Source organism: Monodon monoceros, unplaced genomic scaffold, assembly GCF_005190385.1.
Source record: "Monodon monoceros isolate NGI ecotype Baffin Bay Population unplaced genomic scaffold, NGI_Narwhal_1 Super_Scaffold_17, whole genome shotgun sequence".
Lineage (NCBI taxonomy): Eukaryota > Metazoa > Chordata > Mammalia > Artiodactyla > Monodontidae > Monodon > Monodon monoceros.
Window position 1 is genome coordinate 29,485,640 of NW_021703773.1, and position 23,501 is coordinate 29,509,140.

At 40.6% G+C, this 23,501-nt stretch overlaps 1 protein-coding gene across 1 annotated transcript in view; it reads right to left on the reverse strand.

The window, feature by feature from the left end:
* The window catches only part of ASB5 (ankyrin repeat and SOCS box containing 5), an 87,883-nt gene that overhangs the window by 38,624 nt on the left and 25,758 nt on the right, over positions 1 to 23,501 (reverse strand). The window contains exon 2 of the mRNA XM_029226387.1: positions 11,058 to 11,344. Coding sequence (XP_029082220.1) covers positions 11,058 to 11,253 — 196 coding nt within the window. The 5' untranslated portion in view covers positions 11,254 to 11,344. The remainder of the gene's footprint in view (positions 1 to 11,057; positions 11,345 to 23,501) is intronic.

Sequence of the window (23,501 nt, forward strand, 5' to 3'; positions counted from 1 at the left end):
AGGGCTCCTTAAAAGTTCTTGGAGGGCTATTTTGCAAACCTGTGCCTAGGTTCCCGGATAATTTAAAATACTGATAGACTTTGAGGTTATTCAATGATTCTATGATATAATTCTGCATCCTTTTCCCAGATATAGTCCGCTTATTTTTTTTAAGAAAAAGGGTTTTTTCCCTCTTTCTTCATAAGAAAAAAACCCCACTTTTTTGTAAGATATGTCCAGTGAAAAACTATGTTTTGCTTGCTTCCTGGAGAGACCAGCTGGCAGAAAAAAAAGCAGAGAAAATAAAGGAAAAAAGCCAAATCCCTGAACAGGCTGACTCAGCTCTTCACTGTTAGTGCTGTCAGTATTGGTTTTTGTATTCCCTTTTCAAAAAGCTGCCAGGGATTAAGAGAAAAAAATAACAGGGTGAGGAGGACAGTTTGGCGGAGGAAGTTAACATCCCGGGCTTTGCGATGCTGGAGGTTAAGAAGCTTCAGCCCTTTCTCTGGTGGCCACGATAACAGAGCAGCCGGAAGTGTGCTGTTCCATGTCACTGTCACACGCCATGACACACTCATCATAAAGCCCTTCCAGAAAAGCCCAGGCTTTCTACAGTATACTCATAACCAGGTACCTGACCAGTTTGCCCAGGAAAACATTTCCGTCCAAAGAATTTCTGGCAAGAGGAGTTTCTTAGAGTAATATGATGGTAGAAAAAATGTCTGCAAGTCATTTAAAACCCCGTGCTGGGGCTTCCCTGGTGGCGCAGTGGTTGAAAGTCCGCCTGCCGATGCAGGGGACACGGGTTCGTGCCCCGGTTCGGGAGAATCCCACATGCCGCAGAGCGGCTGGGCCCGTGAGCCATGGCCGCTGAGCCTGTGCGTCCGGAGCCTGTACTCCGCAACGGGAGAGGCCACAGCGGTGAGAGGCCCGCGTACCGCAAAAAACAAAACAAAACAAAACAAAAGAAAACCCGTGCTGTGAACTGGCCCGCCCACGTAGCATCCCCTCCAGGTCCTCGGCATCCTAACCAAGCCTGCTATCTCCCTTTGCTCCGATCCCAGGTGATGGCTCAGAAAATCTTGTTTTTTTGTGAAGCCTGTCAGAGAAAAATGTCTGAATCACAAGAATATCTTGAGTCTTAAAGACACAGAACCAACTTCTCATTTTTTGCTTGTATTTAGGGGAAATTTTGCATATTAAATACTTAAAATTCTGTTTGGAAGGGGCCAGCAGACAAATCCCGTGGACGGCACAGAGACCTGGGGAGCCTGAGGCTTGATTTTGTCAAGGCCGCTGTTCACACCATGTGAAAGACCAGTGGTGGGAGAGCCAAGTGGTTGAGAGAAAAATCTCAGGAGCCAGTTGGATTTGGCTTGAAATTCTATGCTTTTCGTTACTAACTGAAAACAGTTGACACCTTAACTTAAACTTTCACAGGGCTCCGGCTTGTTACTCTTAAATTGACATTTAAATAAAACCAACCACGTAAGTTCTGAAATCATATACCTGAAGAGCCAGCATGATGCTGGGACAGAACACTTACTTGTCCTAGTGTGATTACCTGCTTACGGCGACCGTTTAGCAAATATAACATGATAATTCCACCATCTTTTCTTATTGATGCTTCTCTGTGTTACTAAATTGTGGGAACTTTTGTACTGTTTTTAAAAATTTTTTAAAGTACAATATAAAGAATTAACATTCATGGGGCCAGACACTGTGGCATGTGGCTTAGGTAATACACTATATCCCGTATAAAATTTACGGTAACCCTCTGAAATAAATATCATTATGTCCATTTTAGTGATGAAGAAACTGAGGCTAGACTTTAAACAACTTTCCTAAGACCACACATCTCAAAAGTGCCATGATAGAAAAATTTATGTGTGACTAAATCGCTATGTTACCAGCAGTGTGATTTATGCAGGGGTCTTTTATTCATTCCACAAATATTTGCTGAGTTTCTTCAATATTCAAGGCATTGTTTTTCCTATTTGCCACTTCAGTTATTTCAAGGACCAACTGACTTTTCGCTTAGTAAATTATAATTTCCTTCTCTAGAATAACAGCAGTTTCCCCCTGTAGTCCTGTTACAATTCAGTATCCGAGTTTTTGGCAGGAATCAAGTTTGCCTCATGAGCTTTAGATAATTACAAACTTTTTTCTCCTTCTAGTTAAATACTTTGTCTTTTGAAAATCTTTTTTTTTTTTTTGAAAGTCTTATTTTTTAAAAATAATCAAAGTGCTCATTACAATGCTATAGAATCAGGTTTTTGCTCATGTGTGTGCTTTTAAAAAGTAAACTTCAGATGATTGCAAAAATCTCAATCATTGAATCCAATTCACTTTCATAAACAAAAATCATTTAAAAAATATTTTCGTTACTTCCAGTGGACCCTAAATTTGAGCTTACTTAAACAGATTTCCCTTTCTTTCACACCCCTGGAATGTCACAGCAATTAGATGCGCAAGCATCGTTTTCGGACTTAGTATTCACTATACGGGAGATAGTCTCTCCAACGCAAACCAGGCTTATTTTGTTGATTTCTTTGAAAAATGGTAAGTAGCCCTAAAACTTCACTCCTCTGCTAGATTTTACTGGATGAGCAGTTTCATCACACCTACAGGGAAAAGACACAGAGGTAAATGCTCAAATTTTCCTTTAGCTCCTTTTCTTTTAGTTCTTGGAGAGTCACTATGAAGAAGCATTCATTCCCTTCCCAGACTCAACAGATCTGTGATTTTATGTATTTGAACTCTAAAGGAACTGGCTCTTTTCCTTGTCCTAATTCCCCATCCTGGATCATGGCTCACGAGGGAAATAAGACACCAAGCTTTCCGAAATTCAGAAATTCCTTCGGTGCATCATTTCGTTCTGTAAATTACTACTTTCTCTTGATGGATGCGGGGAATCATCATTTCTCTAGTGAAGGAGGTCGAGTTTGGAAAACAGAAGTGGCTTATCAATCTTCCAGCGGTTAATCAAAGATGTGTGGGGTTGTTCCTGAGGAATTCACTCACAGCGTCATCAGGACTTACATGCTCATTACTTAACTGCTATCACAGTGTGTTGAGAACTCTTTAGAGGAAGACCGGCATCCTTTAGCACTTTGGCAGCAGACGACCTGCCTCGATCAACTAAAGAGGAATGTTCGAGGAGCAGAGTTTCAACGCACAGGCCTTAACTTTAATTGCATCATTGTTAGTTTTCATTTAAATCAAGCTGCACACTTGAGGACGGAGATGACCTGGTGTTTCTATTTAAGAACATCAATGGCATTTCCATATTGAATTTCAGTTTGTTTGTACTCTGCCCATAGTTTAAGACCATGAGCCTTCTGGAAAGAGTTTATGTATTTCTGAATGCTTCTATTTTGCTCAGTAAGTAATGGTGACATGGAAATTTTAGCTGCTCTCATGGAGAGAGATTTGCCTTTGTGCCATCTGACATAGTTATGTCCATTCCTGACGGGCCCCAAATGTTTGCTGTTGTTCTAATCCCTAGGAAAGAATGTGGAATGGATATTCAGTTATGACTCATTTTACTGGGTGGTTAGGGTCTGTAAAGATGCATGTAACTCACATAATATTTTAAATAAACTGGGACAGTTTAGTTTTGAACATTATTTTCTTCTTTTCTTTAAGGAAAAATGCCTCTTGAAGTCCAACGTCCGAAGATTCATGAAAGTAGAGTTGTTCTGTTCAGGAAGGGAAAGGGGGCCCATGGGAACTTGTCCCCAAGCACCGTCCTAGTCTCTCAGTCCCTGAGGCTCTTCTAGAAAACTCCTAAATCTACTTAGCGGACAGATTTTTAAAATCCCATCCCACAGTAGCCAATGAAGAATTACAGGATTGAGAGAAGAGACCCTTCTAATATATGTCCTCTTCAACCTAAATTTCACAGAATGGACTGTTTTAATTACAGGCCACCTGGAAGTGCTAACAATTTAACAATTTATGAGACTCTGTAAGCCTCTCCTTCCCTGAGCTGATGTTCTTGGGGCTCTTCCAGTCTCAAAAGCCAGTGGTCTGCTTTGTAGCGTTGCTGTGAGAGGGCTGGAAAGAATGAATGATTTGTTCTTTATGCAGCTGGTAAAGAAGAAATGCCAAAAGTTCTACATAGCCTGTAACCAAACACTTTCTTTTTTTTAAAAAAATCTATTGGAGGGTGATTTTGGAGGAAGAGGCGTTCCAAATAACCCCCCTGCTTTCATTGACATGGTCCATGTGTTACTGGGGATAAACTTTCCTCTCTCTTCCCCAGGTTAGAAAATGAGCTTAATGTGCCAAGGTTGAAGCCGGAATCCAAGGAGCTGCCATGGAGCCACCCTGAGGATGTGCACAGCTGACTCAGCGCCCAGGAGGTATTCGACCTTCTCTGAGATGTAGTTCACAGAACACATGTAATGACATGTTGACTCATTACACACAGGATTTTGTAAAATACTCATGGTGGCACTGATTTCCATCATTACCTAGTGACTCTTTCTTGTAGGCCGAATCCAGTAAAGGCATTAGAAAACTCTTAATAGAACCCTTTACTTTGGATGTGTGATTTGAGAACATGTGTATTTATTTTTCACTTTGGCACCAACCATCTGTCTCTGTCTCCTCACCTAACATTTATCCTTTAACATTTGCCCCCATGAGCCACGCTTGTTCAGTTCCACAACTAAAAGTTCTCCTTTTCTTTAGAGTCAGCTTGGTTTCATCCACACTCGTACATAACCAGATATGTTCTGCTTTTGAAGTTTCACCTTGAGCTCCACCTTCTCTCAGGAAGGGCCTGATACTCGCAATGGACCTTCTTAGAGAACATTCATTGCAGAACTTCACTGTGTTCAATTTAGCACCTTATGAATTTCTTCTTGCTCGCTGTTTGCTTGTTTTATATGTGCAAGGTTTGGCTCCGCTGACCCAAGTCTCCTGTTACTCAAAAAGCAACTCATATACTATATATGGTAACTATTTGCATGTACACCCACATATATACACATATACATATCCGTCCATGTACATGTAGCACATACTATTGTACCAGGAACAGAGTAGGTATCCAAGTATTTATTGAACTGAATTAAATTCAAAATTGTATCAGTTATGTCAATTAACAAGAGAAGCAGCTTATTTTAATAATTTACCACCTTCTGAAAAAGATAGCAAATTGGAAAGCAGAGACCTAGTTTTCATCCTTTAACTGTCCTCATTATATAAAAATTTGAGAGTTGACTATAACAATGTCACCTATATATAAACTTCATTTTGAAATTGTTCGCCAGAATACGTGTCATTCGTCAAAAGGCTTAGTGGATAAGCAATGAGCACACTTGCTCTTTCCTAAAAAAACAAATTCTTAGAAATAATAATAATAGTAGATTGAGCGATGGAAAGAACAGAGAGTAACAGTGGGGAACGGGGGAGCTTTCAAGCATTATGAATAAGGACACATGCACGATTGTGGGAGAGGATATGCATGGGCTTAGCACAGCTTTTATTTAACTGGTGAACCCAGGGCAGAGCTCTTCTTATCTGCATACTTGCTCTTCCGTGCTCCCCGAGCACCTCTTCAGCTTTGTATAATAGCACTCACCATGCTTTAAATTACTTGATTTTCTCTCTCTGTCTCTCCCCCTAGACTATACACATCTTTAGGAGAGGGACTGTGGTTTGTTTGTATATTTTATCCTTCATGCCTAGCACAGGCCTTTGACATAGAAGACACACAAGTAAAAGGTATGGGAAGAACAGCCCTAGGAAAACTCATCCCTCCTAAGCTATCATGAGCTATGCCGGGTTCTTTAATTCCAAAACTCCATGGATTTCTCCAAATATACAGGAAGAGGAACAATATTAATACATTGAACTATGACAAAGTCTTTTGTAAACTTGGAAAGTTTGCTCCCAGATTCCTGTTCTAATTCACAGTATTATAATGGTTCCTTCCAAAAAAAGTGCTCTGGCATTTCCAAAAAATAGCAGAACATGGGCAGAATTAGAGTCTCTTAAAATGTTTTTTGGTAGCACTTTTCATCATAATGTCGTGTCTGTTGTGATAGAAGAGCAGTTCCATTGATTCCAGTTATTCTCAGGTGGTGTTTTTCCACCTAAGTATAGAAAATGTGTCCCCAAACTCTCACATCTTCAAGGTATTTTTACACCTTTATACAATGAACAGCATGAAAGAAGTCATTCTACAGGTTGGCTTGAAGTGTGTCATTGCTGAGATTCTGAGAAATGTTCCCAACATAACTAACCTCATAGACAACCAACATGGTAGCACCAAAACAAACAAGCTGTAACTTGAGCACAGGTATAATGGATATGACTGCTGCACTTGCTGGCGTCTGTTGTAAAGTTAAATTCTTAAAGCTGTTTTTAAACCTGGGATGGACTTTACCGATGGAGAAAGAATATTACATCATACAAAATTCTAGCTGCTTTTCCTACCCAGGTTACACTATTCTCTGGAATGACAAGTCCTTTTGCCGTTTGACTAGTGGTGCACGTTTACCCCATATCCTATTTCCAAGTGTCAACAACAGACTCACCAAAAAACAAACAAAGCATGCTTAATGGCAACCCTGAAATCAAATTTATGAAATCACAAGCACAAATATTCTACCAGATGATTCTACATACATTCTGTAGTCTATATAAAGCCTCAACCCTGAAAGGAGCACCCAAAGAGGTTGGGTGTCCCTAGATTGTTTCTCAAGCAGCCTCACAGAGACATTACCTCGATGAATTTTCCACCCTCTAACATTTGGCCCATGGCCTTGCAGGCTTGGAAACCTGATCTGTCAGCAAAGCTGGAGCAAAATCACATCTCAGAGGTGGACTTACAACTCAAAGAGCACAGAGCACTAAAGAGTGATGTCAAGATGCAAACATAGTAACTTACAGCGAGAACCATAAATGTCAGACGGACTGAAACACTCCAGGGGCAAAAGCCAGCACATTCTCTCTCTGTGGACAGACGCGGATGGAGAGCCAAGTCATAACCAGAATGTCACTTGGTGATAAAAAGGTGGAACAAAGGGAATGAACAGTAAATAAATCAAGGGCAAGGCTGGAATTCAGATTCTAGTTCTATGACTTCCTGATTCACACTGACATCTCACACTAGAGACAGGTGACCCACCAGACTCACCAAGCCGCTGAAGACCCAGCTCTCTGGGGTGGCAGAGGCTGGGAACTGCAGGCTCGCCTGGGTGGGTAATTCATCTTTCTGAATGACAGGCTTTTCCTTTGTTATAACTAATTCTGGGAGACCCTAAGGTAACATTTACTCTCTCTGCCAATGCTATTTAAGGTATCATCAGATTCATTCTTTTTCCTTTTCTCCTTTTTATTTATTTTTTGTTGTCATCCTTTCTTTTCTATCCACACCACCACTACCACCAAACAAGTCTAGGTCCTCATCTCTTTATGAGGGGCACGGGCCTAACTGGTCTACCTACTTCAAACCTGTCCCACTGCCAAACTCCAAAGATCACTACTGTATAAATCAACCTTAAATTAGCGTTTTGTACGTGTCTCTTCCCATTTTCCTACCTTCACTCATACCAAACACTCTCAGTGACTCCTACTGCCTTCAAAGTTGAGTTTGAATTGCTTGGCCTGATGTTCAAATTCTTTCATATCTGTGCCCAATTTATTACCATTTTTCTACTGCATGAAACTTCGACTCCAGTCAAATCTACTGTCTCTTAATATCCTAGGTGCACTCCAACTCCTGCCTCTGCTCGTTCCTGGGTTCCTGGGGTCAACTCAAGATCTTTCTCCTCCATAAAAATGTCTCTGAAGGTCCAAATCTGAAACTGACCTTTCCGGTCTTTAGGCTCATTTGGTATTTAGTGTATCTGGAAAGTAAGTATTATATGTAGATATACCAGCTCCTCAACTAGAATAACCTACTTACAGTGGGGAACAATACATTTTGCCTTTTTTATATCCTGTTTCTTCAATGCCTCCATACCAGGGGTGCTCAGTAAACAGGTGCTTAGAACTGACCTTGTCCACATGTAGGTAAAACTACTGAACTCTCCTCAGAGCCTAAGATAGACCTTGAAAGGTATGACCCTTAGCAGAGGAGGGGAGCTCTCTCTCCAAGTGTCCGTGGGTTATTAGTGGCACATGGCTTCTTCCAAGCCCTTGGAGTGATATCAGAAGATCAGTGCTCTCCCCTGCATCTTCCCCTGCTCTCCGTACTGTCTGATGTTACAGCTGGAGACACCGTTCCACTCGTTAGTCTCACTCAGTCTCAAAGTAAAGTATTAGCTTCAAACACAGACTAGACCTCTGATATGTGGACACTATCACCAGGACACTTAACAGCAAGAACCATACAGGGAGACAGAGACACAGAAAATCCTATCGAGTCCCTTCAATACGATGGCAGAGTTAATAAAGGGATGAAAAGGCAGATTTCTAAGGTTTATAGGCATCAAGAAGGGAACAACCTTAAGCGATTTTAGTTACCACGTTGCTCTTCAGTATTCTTGTTGTGTAATCATACCTTGGTCTCAAGCCTGATTGGCAAGTGCATTAAGAAAGCTCATCCCATATTTGTCTAATACAATGAGCTGATTTGCAACAGTATCTGGGAAGACAGAGTTCCTTTTATTTCATACCAAAGCACTACAGCTCATGGGGAGGACATCCAGAAAGTTGTCAACAGGGTCTTCCATGATTATGAAAGACGTGAAAATACACACATCATCTCATATTTCATGGATTTTGGCAGCTCCACATCAGAAATGTTGGGGAATGATCTGGCTAAGTCTTGAAAGTAGGAATGAGAAACCTAATTCAGAATGGAATGAAGGTGATAATTCTTGAAAGCAGGAATGAGAAACCTAATTCAGAATGGAATGAAGGTGATAATCTCTGCTAGGAAGGAGGAAATTGCTAGATTAAACAAAGATAATTAAGCCTGATAAATCATAAAAACATAAACAAAATAAAAATAAGTTTAGTAGTAGTAAATAAAAGAAAAAGCTATGTTAAAATAGAGAAAGTAATAATTTCCTAGGCAAGGAAGAATTAATTCTTAGAGGTAGACGAAGAAAGAGCTTGTAAGGTTCCTGACTGTCCTCCTAATATTAAAATAAAATTGGAGACTAACTATGCTTACACTGAATAAAAATTATAATAATATATTGCATTGTTTAGTATATAGACTAATGCAAGCTATAGGAAGGGAGAATTTTGTTAAACAGATACAAAATTAAAAATAACAGAAAACAAACATTTGAAAACTCTATGTTCGCCATTTTTATTCCCAGGAAAAGTATTTTCTATTAGTGAGTGTGGATTTCTTTCTCTCCTTTTTGGGATATAATCCTAGAGCTCTAATATATCTTAACACAGACTCATAAAAGCAGGCGGGAACATGGAAGCCATTTCACATATTCCCATGACCTCCCAGCATGAGCACACTGAGATCAGGCTAAAGAGGGGACAAGTATTTCTTTATATTTGTAAATAAGTACAAAAGGAGATTCCAAAGCTTCCTCTAAAACCCTTGTCAATCCACCAAAAATGGTGGATTTTTAGCCAATACTTCAGTTTTTATGCACGGCAATTCTCACAATACATAGACGAGATTTGAGTATAAGGTAATGAGCTATGGGCTGCCCGTGACAGTAAACTTTCTCACCTTATGATCGCATAGCCTATTCAGTCTTATGTCTAAAAATACGGGTTTAAAAAAATAAAATTAAAATACGGATTTTGTTTTAAAATCTAGTCTCCTATGTTTGCTGGTTTTTAAACAACAAAATATTCCATTTACCAACATGGTGTATGCCACATTTAAATACTTATACCTGGTCTGAAGCAGAGCTCGTGGGTGAGGGATTAAATATTGTCTATTTCTCTAGATCCCATCTTCCTTGTGAGAGTTTCATCCTGGCATTTAAATTAAGTTCCTCACTTTGCATAAGAACAAAATCTTCCTCAGGAAAAATGTACTCTCCTTATCTATCTCATACACCAAAAAAGATTTTCTACCTTTATTCAACTTTCCATGTATCTACAGCGTCGCCTAGATTTTAAAATAAGTTATTCCAGACACTGAAAAATGTAGAAAAACAGATTTTAAGAAGGCAAGCTTTCTACTCTAAGCATTCTTTCTTTTTTAAAAAAATAAATTACACTCTCTAATTATGTGATAGTGTATTTTGATTCTGAAAATTAAAGTTACTTTAGAGGTAGGTAGGGCTGTAAAATGTGCATGCTTGCCGAATGATTTTCAAACCAGAAATTAATCAAAAGGCTCTAAGAAATTAAAATGTCACCTTGAAGCCCAACCTAAGAATTGCTTTTATTATACAGAATATCAGTGCAATAGAATGGAAATGGTTTTACAGCCTTTCAGGTTGAGGGTCAAAGTGATCATTTCTCATTTAGTCTCACACTTTAATTTCTTGTACGAAGCATGATGGATGTACTTGGTTGCATACATGTTAACATTTGTTAATTCATGTTCCTATCCTCATATAATCAATTTTTTACAAATTGAGCAAAGGCAACAACAATTCCATCAGGAAAACATATGGCATAAATCTTAATATTCACCACATTGTGCTTTACTTTATAATGAAGCGGTTAACCTTGGTCAAATAAAAATTGTGAGAAACCAATAAAACCTTCAAATCTTCTCTTATAACAATTATTTTCCCATATAATTAAAGACTTGATTTAAAAAATCATAAAATCTCAGGTATACTAAAGGACAGTTGAAGTGCAATCAGTAAATGAAGCCTGTGAACGCATGGCTTGGCACATGAAATGTTAAAAGTTAGAAAATATTTATGAATAGGAAAATATTGATATATATGTAAAACTATGCTTCCGTGAGGCTATTCTGCAATGATGCCTTGATTTCATTAACCCAGAAAAAGTCATTTTCTTTTTTATGAGGCCATGAAGGGAGTTAAATATTTCCCGCAATGAGAAGTTGGCAGAATATTCGCTCTGAAGCAGTCCCTAAGGGAAACGTGGGATGTTTTCTTGGACTGTGCACGCAAGATAAAGTCAACGCGAAACGCGAGCGCAGGCCGTGAACATACCTTGTCCTTGGGTTACTCCGTAAAATTCAGCCGCTATCCGGGCCGCCTCCTTGCGGTTGCCTTTCACTATGTAGAAGTGACTGAGGACGGCGAGGCTGATTTTCACAAAGAGCTTGAAACAGAACAGTGAGAGGATGGTGAAGTAGACGTTAGAGAGCTGCTGAGCGAAGGGCCGGCTTTCTTCGACCACCGACATCGCTGCACCAGCCCGGCTGCTGCCGCCCTTGGTCAGATCCAAGTCCCGAATGTGCCTGGCTCCGGTCCGGGATGCTCCTGGACAGCTGGTCCTGAGGAAGGAAAATAGCAGCTGGTAACGATGCCTCCAGCTCAAAATATTTATACCGTCCATAAAAGTGCTTCGCACACGCCTATTGGTCTGACACTATTCCGCGGGGGCAATGGCAACACGTGCCGCTTCCCGACACTCCTGACTTTCCGTGCTGGCTACAAAATGACATCCCGCCCCCCTGCCCTGAAATTCAAAATCAGGTACTGAAATTTATATACAGATTGTTGTTTCCCTTTGGGGGGGGGGGTCAGTGTCAGCGGCACTCTGAAGACTTTGCGTAAAAGGGGTTACTGGTGTTAATGTAAGTGCTATTCATAATATCAAGGAAAAATTAAGCCCATCAATTCAAACCTTGAAAATGGTCATATTTGTAGGCCATGAGCTAAATTATCAAATAGTCCAAGACTTGATGATTTAATGATCACTCATCAAATTCGCCAAATTGTGGCTTCCACCGTTGTCAGGAAAAATAAAATGTGTAAGTGGATAGACTGGAAAGTCACAGGCTCATAACCTTAGAGTGTTTATTCATCCACTGAACACTTTTTTAAGCACCTGCTATATGTCAGGTATTTTGCTGGATGCTGGCGGACCAGTCCCTGCCACAAGGATCTCAGAGTCTAGAGGAGGAAACAACCATAAAATAAATACAAGTGAGGACAGGGTAGCACAAAGAGGAAGGGCCTAATCCTGGTAGCGAAGAGTCCAGAAAGGCTTCCTGGAGGACATAATATCCAGAGGATTTCAAGTAAATGTAAGTATTTCATCTTGACTCTCCCAAACCAAGCAAAACAATATATTTTTTAGCCCCATAATCTTTGTTAAACCCGATCTGATGTAGTTTAGAAATGAGGTGCAACTGTTTATAAGGGCATCCTTAGGCAAGCTATCTGTTTAGAAGAGAAATCAAGTAAGTTATTTAAGAACAATAATGTAGAGTGACAGTATTTTGGCATTTAAGCCAACAAGAATACGCCAAGATACGAAATGACATATTATACAGGGGGCTTGTTTATACATTTATATGACCAGGCTTGGGGCCTGTTAATTGTCGTACTGCTTCCCGATTCTTCCGAGAAGTTCCGGAATCACAAATAATAACAAAAACATAAGAAAACAGAAGTGGCTTTTCTGGGAATAAAGGAGCATATCAGTGATTGGTCATAGTGATCAGTGCTGCATGCTTTTCATGCCGTGTTTCTTGCACTGATTTATATGAAACGTCCCTAAGACAAAGGAGGTATTGCTGTAAAGTAAACGTGTCAGATAAAGCAGGCTTCTTCTTTCCCCAGTGACTGCGTGGTTCCCAGAAAAATAAATCAGATAAAATAAAATATTAGAAAGCAGTCACTGCCCTCTTTCTGGAAATGCCCCTTGGTCTTGTTCTCACAGGCAGAGAGCTATAGACTAAGCAGCTATCCACTGGCTCCAGTGGGACGCGGGTTCGTGCCCCGGTCCGGGAGGATCCCGCATGCCGCGGAGCGGCTGGGCCCGTGAGCCATGGCCGCTGAGCCTGCGCGTCCGGAGCCTGTGCTCCGCGGCCAGAGGGGCCCCAACAGTGGGAGGCCCGCGTACCGCACACACACACACACACACACACACACACACACACACACAAAATGCACTGCAGAGTATAGAAGACGAAGTAACTAAACGTGAGATTGTGTTAGTTAAGTGACTGGAGGAGATGACCCTCCAGTTAGTCTTTCCCCAGGCGTGGCGATGCATGAGTACGCACCAGAGAGGCATGCCCCGTGGACAGCTGGACCATCACAATACTCTGAGTCACTGCACCCACAGCCAGTTCAGTGCTTTAGAATCAGAAATAAAACCCACCTAAGTCATGCCTCAGTGTCTTCTAAGGTTTCACTGTTTCCTCTCTACCAGTAAGAGCTATTATAATTATCTCCACATCAGCTCATCAGGGGACTGGATTCTTTTGGGTTGAGGAACACTTTTATTTCAATAAGGCTGCTATCATTGGAGCAGTAAGTTTAACTCCTTATACTTTTACTAGTAGAAAAATACTGCTCTCCAATATTTAGGATTTTATGTCAAGATGTCACGCTTTATTTTAATGAGTTCCTTGATTTCCCACCTCTATTTCTTTCGTTAGCACAAACTCTCCCTTGGCAACTTTTACCATCTCTAGTTCTAGTATCACTAAATAAAAATTAAGGCTAAATAAAATAACTCATAGTAAGTGAACTCAGCAAATATAAACTAGATGCTGTATTTTTCACATTATAGACCCTTCCACGCAACATCATAAGTTATTTTATTAATATTTAAAAGACACATGAAAAATATTGTGCACCTATTTTCCTGGCATTTGTGTTTTCTTAAAAAATAAAATATTGATTAGTAATTTAAGGGATTTATTGAGATAAATCCTTTTATCATTTACCATGTTGAGAGGATGTGGTAGAGTGATTTGGTGATCAGCCAGTATATCCCAACTGATCTTGTTAGTTTTGATCAATCAAACCAAAGTTGAGCTCAACAGTTTTGTTACTAGAATGGGCGATGTGAGAGGAGATAAAAACACAGGAAGAAATCATTTTTTTATATAAATTTATTTATTTATTTTTGGCTGCACTGGGTCTCTGTTGCTGCACGCAGGCTTTCTCTAGTTGCGGGGAGCGGGGGCTACTCTTCGTTGCGGTGCGCAGGCTTCTCATTACGGTGGCTTCTCTTGTTGCAGAGCGTGGGCTCTAGGCGCGCCGGCTTCAGTAGTTGCAGTGTGTGGGCTCAGCAGTTGTGGCTCGCGGGCTCTAGAGGTCAGGCCCAGTAGTTGCAGTGCACGGGCTTCGTTGCTCCGCGGCATGTGGGATCTTCCAGGACCAGGGCTTAACCGGTGTCCCCTACATTGGCAGGCGGATTCTCAACCACTGCGCCACCAGGGAAACTCAGAAGTCGTTTATTGAGAGTTCACTATAAGCCACATGTTTTACATAAATCTTCTCATTTACTATCTTATTCTATCCTGGAGGGGTATTATTGTCATTTACATTTTAAAGATGAAGAAAGTGTAATTCAGGGAGTTAGTGACCTATAAGAGTATTTGAACACAGTTATGACTCTAAAATACGTGCTCAAGTTACTGCCCATATTTTCTATTTTTAAGCACTTACCGTCTGAACGAGCAAGTACGATTTGTACATACAGAGTGAGACAGAGTCACAGAGACTTACACACACAGTGGAGGGGTCGGTCTAAGATTGCATTTAATCAGGTACCTAAATTAGCACCTAAGTGAGTGGGGCAGCTCTTCATGCTCTGATGATAACATGAGATGGAATCTTGTGTGTGCTTGACACCTGGGAACCAAGGAAAAGGGGAATGTTTGGTGACTGGGCTAATACTTCTCAATTATTCAAGGTTAAGAGTCGGTGAGCAGCTCCCATTAAAACAGCAGAGAGGAAGCCGATAGAAGGGCCAAAGAATAGGGCAGTCGAGAGTTAGTTCATTGAAAACAACGCTGAATGTTCAAAAGAGGGTCAAATAACTGAGTAAAAACAAAAAGAATGAGGATCATGGAAAGGACAGGAGGCATTCGCTGGTGACCTTCAACTCAGTATCTCAACAGGATAATGGAGTGGGAATTAGGACTCCGGTGATCAGGGGTGATCCTCAGAGCAACGTTCAGAGAAAAAGGGCCCCTGGGGTTCCTCCTTTTGTCACCTTTCTGGGTATTGTCTCTGCTCCTCCCCACAGTACAGCTGTCAGAGGACAGTTCCTCTGTAAGGCGCCCCCTGCGTCCCCTAATCTTTCCCCTTTCTAGGTTCTTGATCAGCTTCCTTTAGCATCCCAGGAACTATGTGAATTGGCATTGTGTCTGTGTGTGTGTGGGCGCGCGCGCACGCGCTTCAGAGACTTAATTTCATGTCATTCAGATGCTGAATATCATAATGACTTTCAAATGTGGCCAGATTAGTCTTCAAATTCTCATAGAAGAGAGAACTTCATTTCCAGAGATTATGGCGCTAAATTGTTTTGACCTAACTGCAGTTTTGACCCAAGCTGTTATACTAAAAATGTCAAGGGGATATCATAAAAATTGCCTGTTTCTAGTGCTTTCCAGTTGATAGATCATAGCATAAAGATTTTTTTTTAAGATGTTTATGTAGAGGAAATAGAGTGACCCCATTGAAATAACCATTTCCTTTAAAAAAAAAATGTGATCCCATATTCTCTGGTAGAAATCTAAAGGCTCTAAGTGGCTTTTTATTGCTAATTTCCAAAAAATAAAATTACAGGGATACATTTCAAATAGCAAAGTTACTAATGTTCAGTACAATGGCAGTCATCTTCCCTGCTCCGGAACAGGGATTTTGAGGAGGGTTTGTGCACAGTGAATACAAACTGAGAAAAGTCATTTGCTCATAAATCTGAAATTCAATGGTGGCCGGGCTGATAAAATGAAAGAGAAAAAAATATGCAAGTTGCTATCGGTGGGATGATAGCTCACTGCTGTTCTTAAGACACCATTAAAAACATAGCTCTTGTTTTTTAATTTTATGAAATCTCATGAGGAAAAAAATAAAGGTCTGAGATGGTTAAAATACACGGGAGCTTTACATGTTTGTATACATAGGAATTTGAAGAAAAACAGAAATGTTTACACTTGAAGTTGAAATCCTTAAAGGGAATTAATAACTGAATTTAGCCTTATCTCCATTCTGTAGGTTCTGTTTAATTAGTTTATCTACACTTACCCAAAAGCTGTAATCATGGAAACAGACACTTCACAAAGCACGTTGTCAAAACTCCTGGCGTGGACTTAGGCACTGTGATGTAATGCCTCTGTCCTAAAAAAATAACGTACTCACAGCAGAACTATAGATACTGATGCCCCGGGTTCCTATTAGATATCTCTAATTATTGATGAAGGATAAATGCTCATAAAGATTATAATCATCATATTAATTATTTATGTTATTAGTTGGGGGAAGTTGGGATGAGAGATGTTCTATTCTGTTTGACTGTACTTTTGGGGGGTAAGTTCTTGCTTCTGGCCTCTAGCCATACTTCCAGAACAAAAGAGTAATCCCTGCTAGCATTAGAAGAATCCATAAGAAGAATAAAATACTATCCACAAAGTTGTGATTGACTTAGATTTCATCCAGGATCTCTGGGGAAAAATCGCAGGCTTTCTCCAAAACTCAGAACAGCCTCTATCCTAAAAATTGAGTCACGTTAAATCGACCTATGTGGTCAGCCCTGAGTAGAGGTTCCTTTAGGTTAAAAAGATTCTAGTCATATATGGGGTCCAGAAAAACTTGGCTGAGAGCTGGCAGCTCTACATAGTTGAGGGTTTAAAAAATATATTCTAATTTTAAATTAATATATACTTATTAACACCTACTACACGCCAAGCACTCATTGTTCTAGATATTTCACCTGTTATAATGGAGGTTTTTGTTTGTTTGTTTATTTTCTGCAAACCCATCTTTTGTTTAGAGGATCATATCTCACCCAACCTCAGTCCGTGTTCCTGACCTCCTGGCTCCAGAAAAGGACAGTTGACCAAATTAGGCCAATGAAGATATTTCTGGAACTGCTGCTAGAGTTTTGGGAAAGATGCTTTTATTCAGCAGGGAAAGTTAAGACAACAAGATCTAACCCTAAAGATGCTAGGAGCTATGGGAAGGAAAGCATAGTCAGGATGTGGGGAGGTAGTGTCATGGCACCTTCATCTGAATACCTGGATCTAGCTGCACCTGAAGCAGCCGGACCTGATGGTAATACAGATTTGACAGTAAAATGAAATAATACATTCCTTTTAGTTGTTAATTAAACCCATGTGGATTGGGATTTCTCTCACATTTACAGGAAAAGTCCTGATATATTTATATTTTCTTGAGTCCTTATAAAGAAAATACACCATAGGCATCATTCATCCCTTCTGTACAAGGTGAGGAAGCAGAGACTTAATGACCAAGCAATCTGCTGAGATTCTGCCTCTTCAAGTGGAAGTGCTGGGACTCATGCCTGAGCTTCTGTCACCGCAGCTCTTCTCATGTTATCACTCACAGGTTAGAGCTGCAACATTCGTATTGTCTTCCCACCCTATCTCGGCCTGAGCTACAGTGCACGTCTGTGCCATATTTGGGTTATAAATAGTATTTAACTGAATATTCAAGTATATCGTTGGGCTGAAGCTGACAGGCCCCGCCCAAATCGTTGGTGATTAAGAATTTGTTGTAACCTTCTCATTTTAACAAACCACCTATTTTCAAGACGATTTAAAGGGAAGACTTTCACTTTATGGCATCGTTTTGAAGATCCAAAGCGTGAGGCCGGCTGAGCAGTGAAATGATGTTACAATGATCTTTCAAGTACAACGTGGCGATCTCATCTGCCTTTTTATAGGTATACTTTTTTATAGGTATACTTTTATAGGTATACTTTTACAATTAATAGTTATCATTTCTTCAAAGAGCTAAAACATGTCAACTGCCCTGGGATGTTGCCAACTGGCTAAGAAAACTGGGATCTACAAGTGCCCCTTGCTAAGATTTCAGTGTCTTTGACAGCACGTGTACTGCCTGTGTGCTCTCCTTTTAAATCTATTTTTTTAATCTCCAGTTATAAGCCTTATTATGAAAGAATCTACCTCACATGTTGTCAGGTTTAAATGCAGTAATGCATAGCATTCATGGTGCATGATAGGAGCTCAGCAACTATTAGTTTTATTATAATGATTCCTATTACTTTGTTATTTAAATTAGAATCCATTGCATAATAAACACTACAATGTTGCTGTGTGTTTGTCTAATTAAATGTCCAAATTCCAACAGTACTTTACTCTCTGCCAACTATAGACATGTACTCACATAAAAGAAATCTATTGAACTCCCTCTGGTGTTAGAAAATAGGCCCAATAGAAAAGGGAACCCTCTTGCACTGCTGGCGGTAATGGGAATTGGTACAGCCACTATGGAGAGCAGTATGGAGGTTCCTTAAAAAACTACAAATAGAACTACCATATGACCCAGCAATCCCACTACTGGGCATATACCCTGAGAAAACCATCATTCAAAAAGAGTCATGTACCAAAATGTTCATTGCAGCTCTATTTACAATAGCCAGGAGATGGAAACAACCTAAGTGTCCATCATCGGATGAATGGATAAAGAAGATGTGGCACATATATACAATGGAATATTACTTAGCCATAAAAAGAAACGAAATTGAGCTATTTGTAATGAGGTGGATAGACCTAGAGTCTGTCATACAGAGTGAAGTAAATCAGAAAGAGAAAGACAAATACCGTATGCTAACACATATATATGGAATTTAAGAAAAAAAATGTCATGAAGAACCTAGGGGTAAGACAGGAATAAGGACACAGACCTACTAGAGAATGGACTTGAGGATATGGGGAGGCGGAAGGGTAAGCTGTGACAAAGCGAGAGAGTGGCATGGACATATATACACTACCAAACGTAAGGTAGATAGCTAGTGGGAAGCAGCCGCATAGCACAGGGATATCAGCTCGGTGCTTTGTGACCACCTAGAGGGGTGGGATAGGGAGGGTGGGAGGGAGATGCAATAGGGAAGAGATATGGGAACATATGTATATGTATAAGTGATTCACTTTGTTATAAAGCAGAAACTAACACATTATTGTAAAGCAATTATACTCCAATAAAGATGTAAAAAAAAAAAAAGAAAAAAGAAAATAGGCCCATTTCTGGAACTGGGATTCATAACCAATGTTCTATATAAAATAAATGATATATTTAATTTTTTTATTGAAGTATAGTTGATTTACAGTGTTGTGTTACTTTCTGGTGTACAGCAAAGCGATTCAGAGATATATATACTCTTTTTTCATATTCTTTTCCATTATGGTTCATTATAGGATATCGAATATAGTTCCCTGTGCTGTACAATAGGACCTTGTTCCTTATCTATCCTTATAGATACTAGTTTGCATCTGCTAACCCCAAACTCCCCATCCATTCCTCCCCGACGCTCCCTCCCCCTTGGCAAACACAAGTCTGTTCTCTATCTCTGTCAGTCTCTTTTTGTTGTACAAATAAGTTCATTGGTGTCATATTTTAGGTTCCACGTATAAGTGATATCCTATGGTGTTTGTCTTTCTCTTTCTGACTGACTTTGCTTAGTATGATCATCTCTAGGTCCATACGTGTAGCTGTAAATGGCATTGTTTCCTTTTTTATGGCTGAGTAATATTCCTTTGTGTGTGTGTGTGTGTGTGTGTGTGTGTGTGTGTGTGTGTGTGTACATCTTCTTAACTGATATATTTTGCTTCAAGATATGAAGGATAGCTATAACTTCCTAAGAAATTTGTTCATCACAAATATTTTGGAATATTTTATTCATTTTCCCAGGCCCAGGACAAAGATGCTCAACAGTCTTGGATACAGGGAAGAGAGCAGACACTCCAGGTCTTAGAAATAAACCCGATCTCACATTAGAATCCATGGTTCCTCGTTTAAGAAACTAAGGTTCTGGGGCCTCCCTGGTGGTACAGTGGTTAAGAATCTGCCTGCCAATGCAGGGGACACAGGTTCGAGCCCTGGTCCGGGAAGATCCCACAAGCTGCGGAGCAACTACGCCCATGCGCCACAACTACTGAGCCTGCGCTCTAGAGCCTGTGTGCCACAACTACTGAAGCCTGCGCGTCACAACTACGGAAGCCCGCGTGCCTAGAGCCCGTGCTCCAGAGCAGGAGAGGCCACCTCAGTGAGAAGCCTGTGCTCCGCGACGAACAGTAGCCCCCGCTCGCCACAGCTGGAGGGGGCCCGTGCTCAGCAACATAGACACAATGAAGCCAAAGATAAATGAATGAATAAATAAATAAATAGAAAGACAGAAAGAAACCAAGGTTCTGGAACTGCAAAACCTTATCTGAAGATGTGATCATTGCAACGGTAATAAGGCGCAATACATTTTGTTATGTATTACAGCAACCCTAAACCAGCCCGTGAATTAAAGTTGTACAAGTAGGGGAATGCAGACAGTGGAAACTGTATGGCCATCTGAAAGCCTGGGCATTTCCCCTGAGGAGCATCTGTCAGCTGGCGTCACACATGTCCCAGGATAAACTGGGTGGGGCAGCACAAAGAGCTAGGGTGAGGTCTTTCAGAGACCCAGCTCTAGCTGTGAACTCTGTGAACCTGGGCAAGTTCCTTAAACCTCTGGCCTGTTTCCTTACCTATGAAACGGGATGATAGTGCTATCACAGACTTGTAAGAGTGTATGAGAATTTGGCCTGAATTTTGTTCAATTTCCTTTTAAATAAAGGCAACCCCTGAATTTGAGAGCCCCTGATTTTATCACTGTTTCTAAAATCATAACCAAGCTCACCCTCCAGTAATAAATTGCAGTTTCTGACTACTAAGTAACCACAACCTACGCCTCTGCTGAGCAGGTCGAGATAGGGCTCCCGGTTCACCACAATCTGCTGGGGCAGGTCCTGTGAGCTGGGAGGCGACGCACAGCAGGCAGACAAGGTCCTTGCTCTCACACTGTTAAATCAACAGCAGCTGACTCAGCCCGGACGCGGAACAAATAAAATATCCAGTGTTTTACAGTAGATTTTCTTGAGATTGTGCAACTTTTTGTGCTCTTTTATCTGATGGCCCAGAATGTAAAAGGGGCAAAAAGTCAAGAGAAGCCTTCGTTTGACCACCAACCTCAACGTTGGTTCAGTGTGTATATATTCTCGCCTGTCTTTCTCACTTGATGCAGGAAACACTCTCAACCCTCAGTTTTTCCTTACAGTCACATTGTGGCTTGATTTTCTTCAAGGTAACTGCCTCTGAGTTTGGCCTGGTCCAGCTTTCTTGGGGAGCTCCCCAAACTGGCCTTAGTCTGTAATATCACCAAAGGCAGGAGTGGGCTTTTGAAATATTTTGCAGAAACAAAGATGAATATGTATGACGCTGAGGTCCACGAAACCAAGATAAGATTACTCTTGTGGATGGGTGGGGAAGGCAGACTCCACGAGACAACTGGGGGTCCTGGAGAGACTGGGGTGCCCTTCACCCCTTCACGTATTTGTCACGGGGATTTGGCAACTCATATGTGGAGAAAGCGAAAGATCAGTGTCTGAGTAAGTGAGGGAACATCAGTGAGGAGCTAATTGGGGTCAAATAGGTTTTTAAAGTGTATCTTTCCTCTCTCTCTGAGTTGGGATAAGTCCCTTCCGTTTCACAATCTGGCTGTTCAAACAAGCACATTTAATATTGACCCACTTTCTTTTGCACAATGGTTTCTTATAAAGAACATCTGCAGCATATTTAATGGGCCTAGTTATTCTCGGGTTATCGGAGGGTATGTTGTAGGTATTGCCGGCTCATATATGAACACTTCCGGAGAGGCAGCAACGCCTCTGGGGCCGTTGAATCCTGACCCTCTGAATTGCCATTTCTGGGACCGGCAGTAAGTCAGTTAAGCTTTCTGTGCCTCTGTGTTTTCATTCATAGAATGTGAATGGTAATAAGAACGACATCAACTGGTTGTCAGGACTATTAAATAAGCTACTATTTAACAGTATTTGGAACAATGTCTAACACATACTAAGTGCTTTACAAGAATCTGTTGAATAAATAAATTTTAAAATAACAAAAACTATGGCAACTGAAACAAACGGATGAAGATGAGGTTGGAAGATGTAGCTTGGTGTGTAACTTGGTGTAAGAGTCTCCAGTAACAGAGATGCCCTAAATATAAATATGAATGCCCTTTCATTTTCCATGAGAAAAGATGAATCCTAAAAAAATGTTCCTAATGGATATATTCATATGAATCAAAACTGGAAATAGTCCAAATGTCCATCAATAGGAAATGGATAACCAAATTGTGGTACATGTATAAAACATAATACAGTTGAACAAGAAACCGATTAAGCTCCTGATGTGTGCAAAACATAGAAGAGTCTCAAAAACTTACGTTGAGCAGAAGGGTACAAATTATATGATTTCTTTTATAGGAAGTTCAAGATCAACAATATAAATATATGGCAATATAAAGGATGGATTAAAAGGATGATTTCTGAGGTTGGAGTTGAGGATTGACTGGAAAGGGGAATGAGGTATCTTTCCAGGAAGATGGGAGTATTATCTATCTTTATTTGGGTGCTGGTAACATGGAAGAGATATTTTAAAAAAATCTTCTCAAGTGTATATTTCAGATCTGTGCATTTTACTCTAAGTGAATTACATGCAATAAAATAAAAACTGACAAAATAAATAAGTGCTGGCTTCTGGTAATGGCAGGCTAGTTAATTCAGAGCAGACCTCCCAGTGGAGACAACAAACATTTCTGGATGAAATATTAAGACCCTGTTCCTAGTAATATCAACAAACTCTGAAGAAAGTGAGAAGTAATTGGACCAAGAATTTAGGACAAGAGGAAAATCCAGAGAGGAGAGCAAGGGGTTTGGGGCCACATTTGCCCTAGGGACAGGAAGAGATGGCAGAGAGGTTAACCAATCCTCCTAACAGTCTCTGGAGGAAAGGACAAATAAAAGTTGAAGTACAAGGGCTGCCCAAATTGAGGACCATGGTACAGGGCTCACACTTAGAGCTGATATCCAAAAGCCATAAAATATAGAAGTAAGGATGAACCAGAAGTAAGCCAGCTGCTTTCAAGGATTACAATCTACATGGTCTAGAAAATTTCTACCCTGCCGATTGGATTAAGGTGACTCAAGATTGCTAGTACTCATAGGCACCTGTCAGAAAGAAACAACAAAAAGCATGCTCTCTGGAAGAAGACAATATCACAGGCCTTAAATTATTTCTATACATCTTTCAAAAAACATATCTAGCACTCATTGAAAAATAAGGAAACACACAAAAAGGTGTATCGATATGAATCAGAACCAGCACAAAGAACAACAGAAAGAGACCCATAAATATTCGGGATAGTGAAGTTTCCAGAAATCTAACATGTATCAAGTATCTTACTAAGCTTATAGAGACAGGTGCCAAACAACAGCTCAGCAGGAATGGGGTCTTTAATTTTTTTTTTTTTTTTTTGCGGTACGCGGGCCTCTCACTGTTGTGGCCTCTCCCGTTGCAGAGCACAGGCTCCGGACGCGCAGGCTCAGCGGCCATGGCTCACGGGCCCAGCCGCTCTGCGGCATGTGGGATCCTCCTGGACCGGGGCACGAA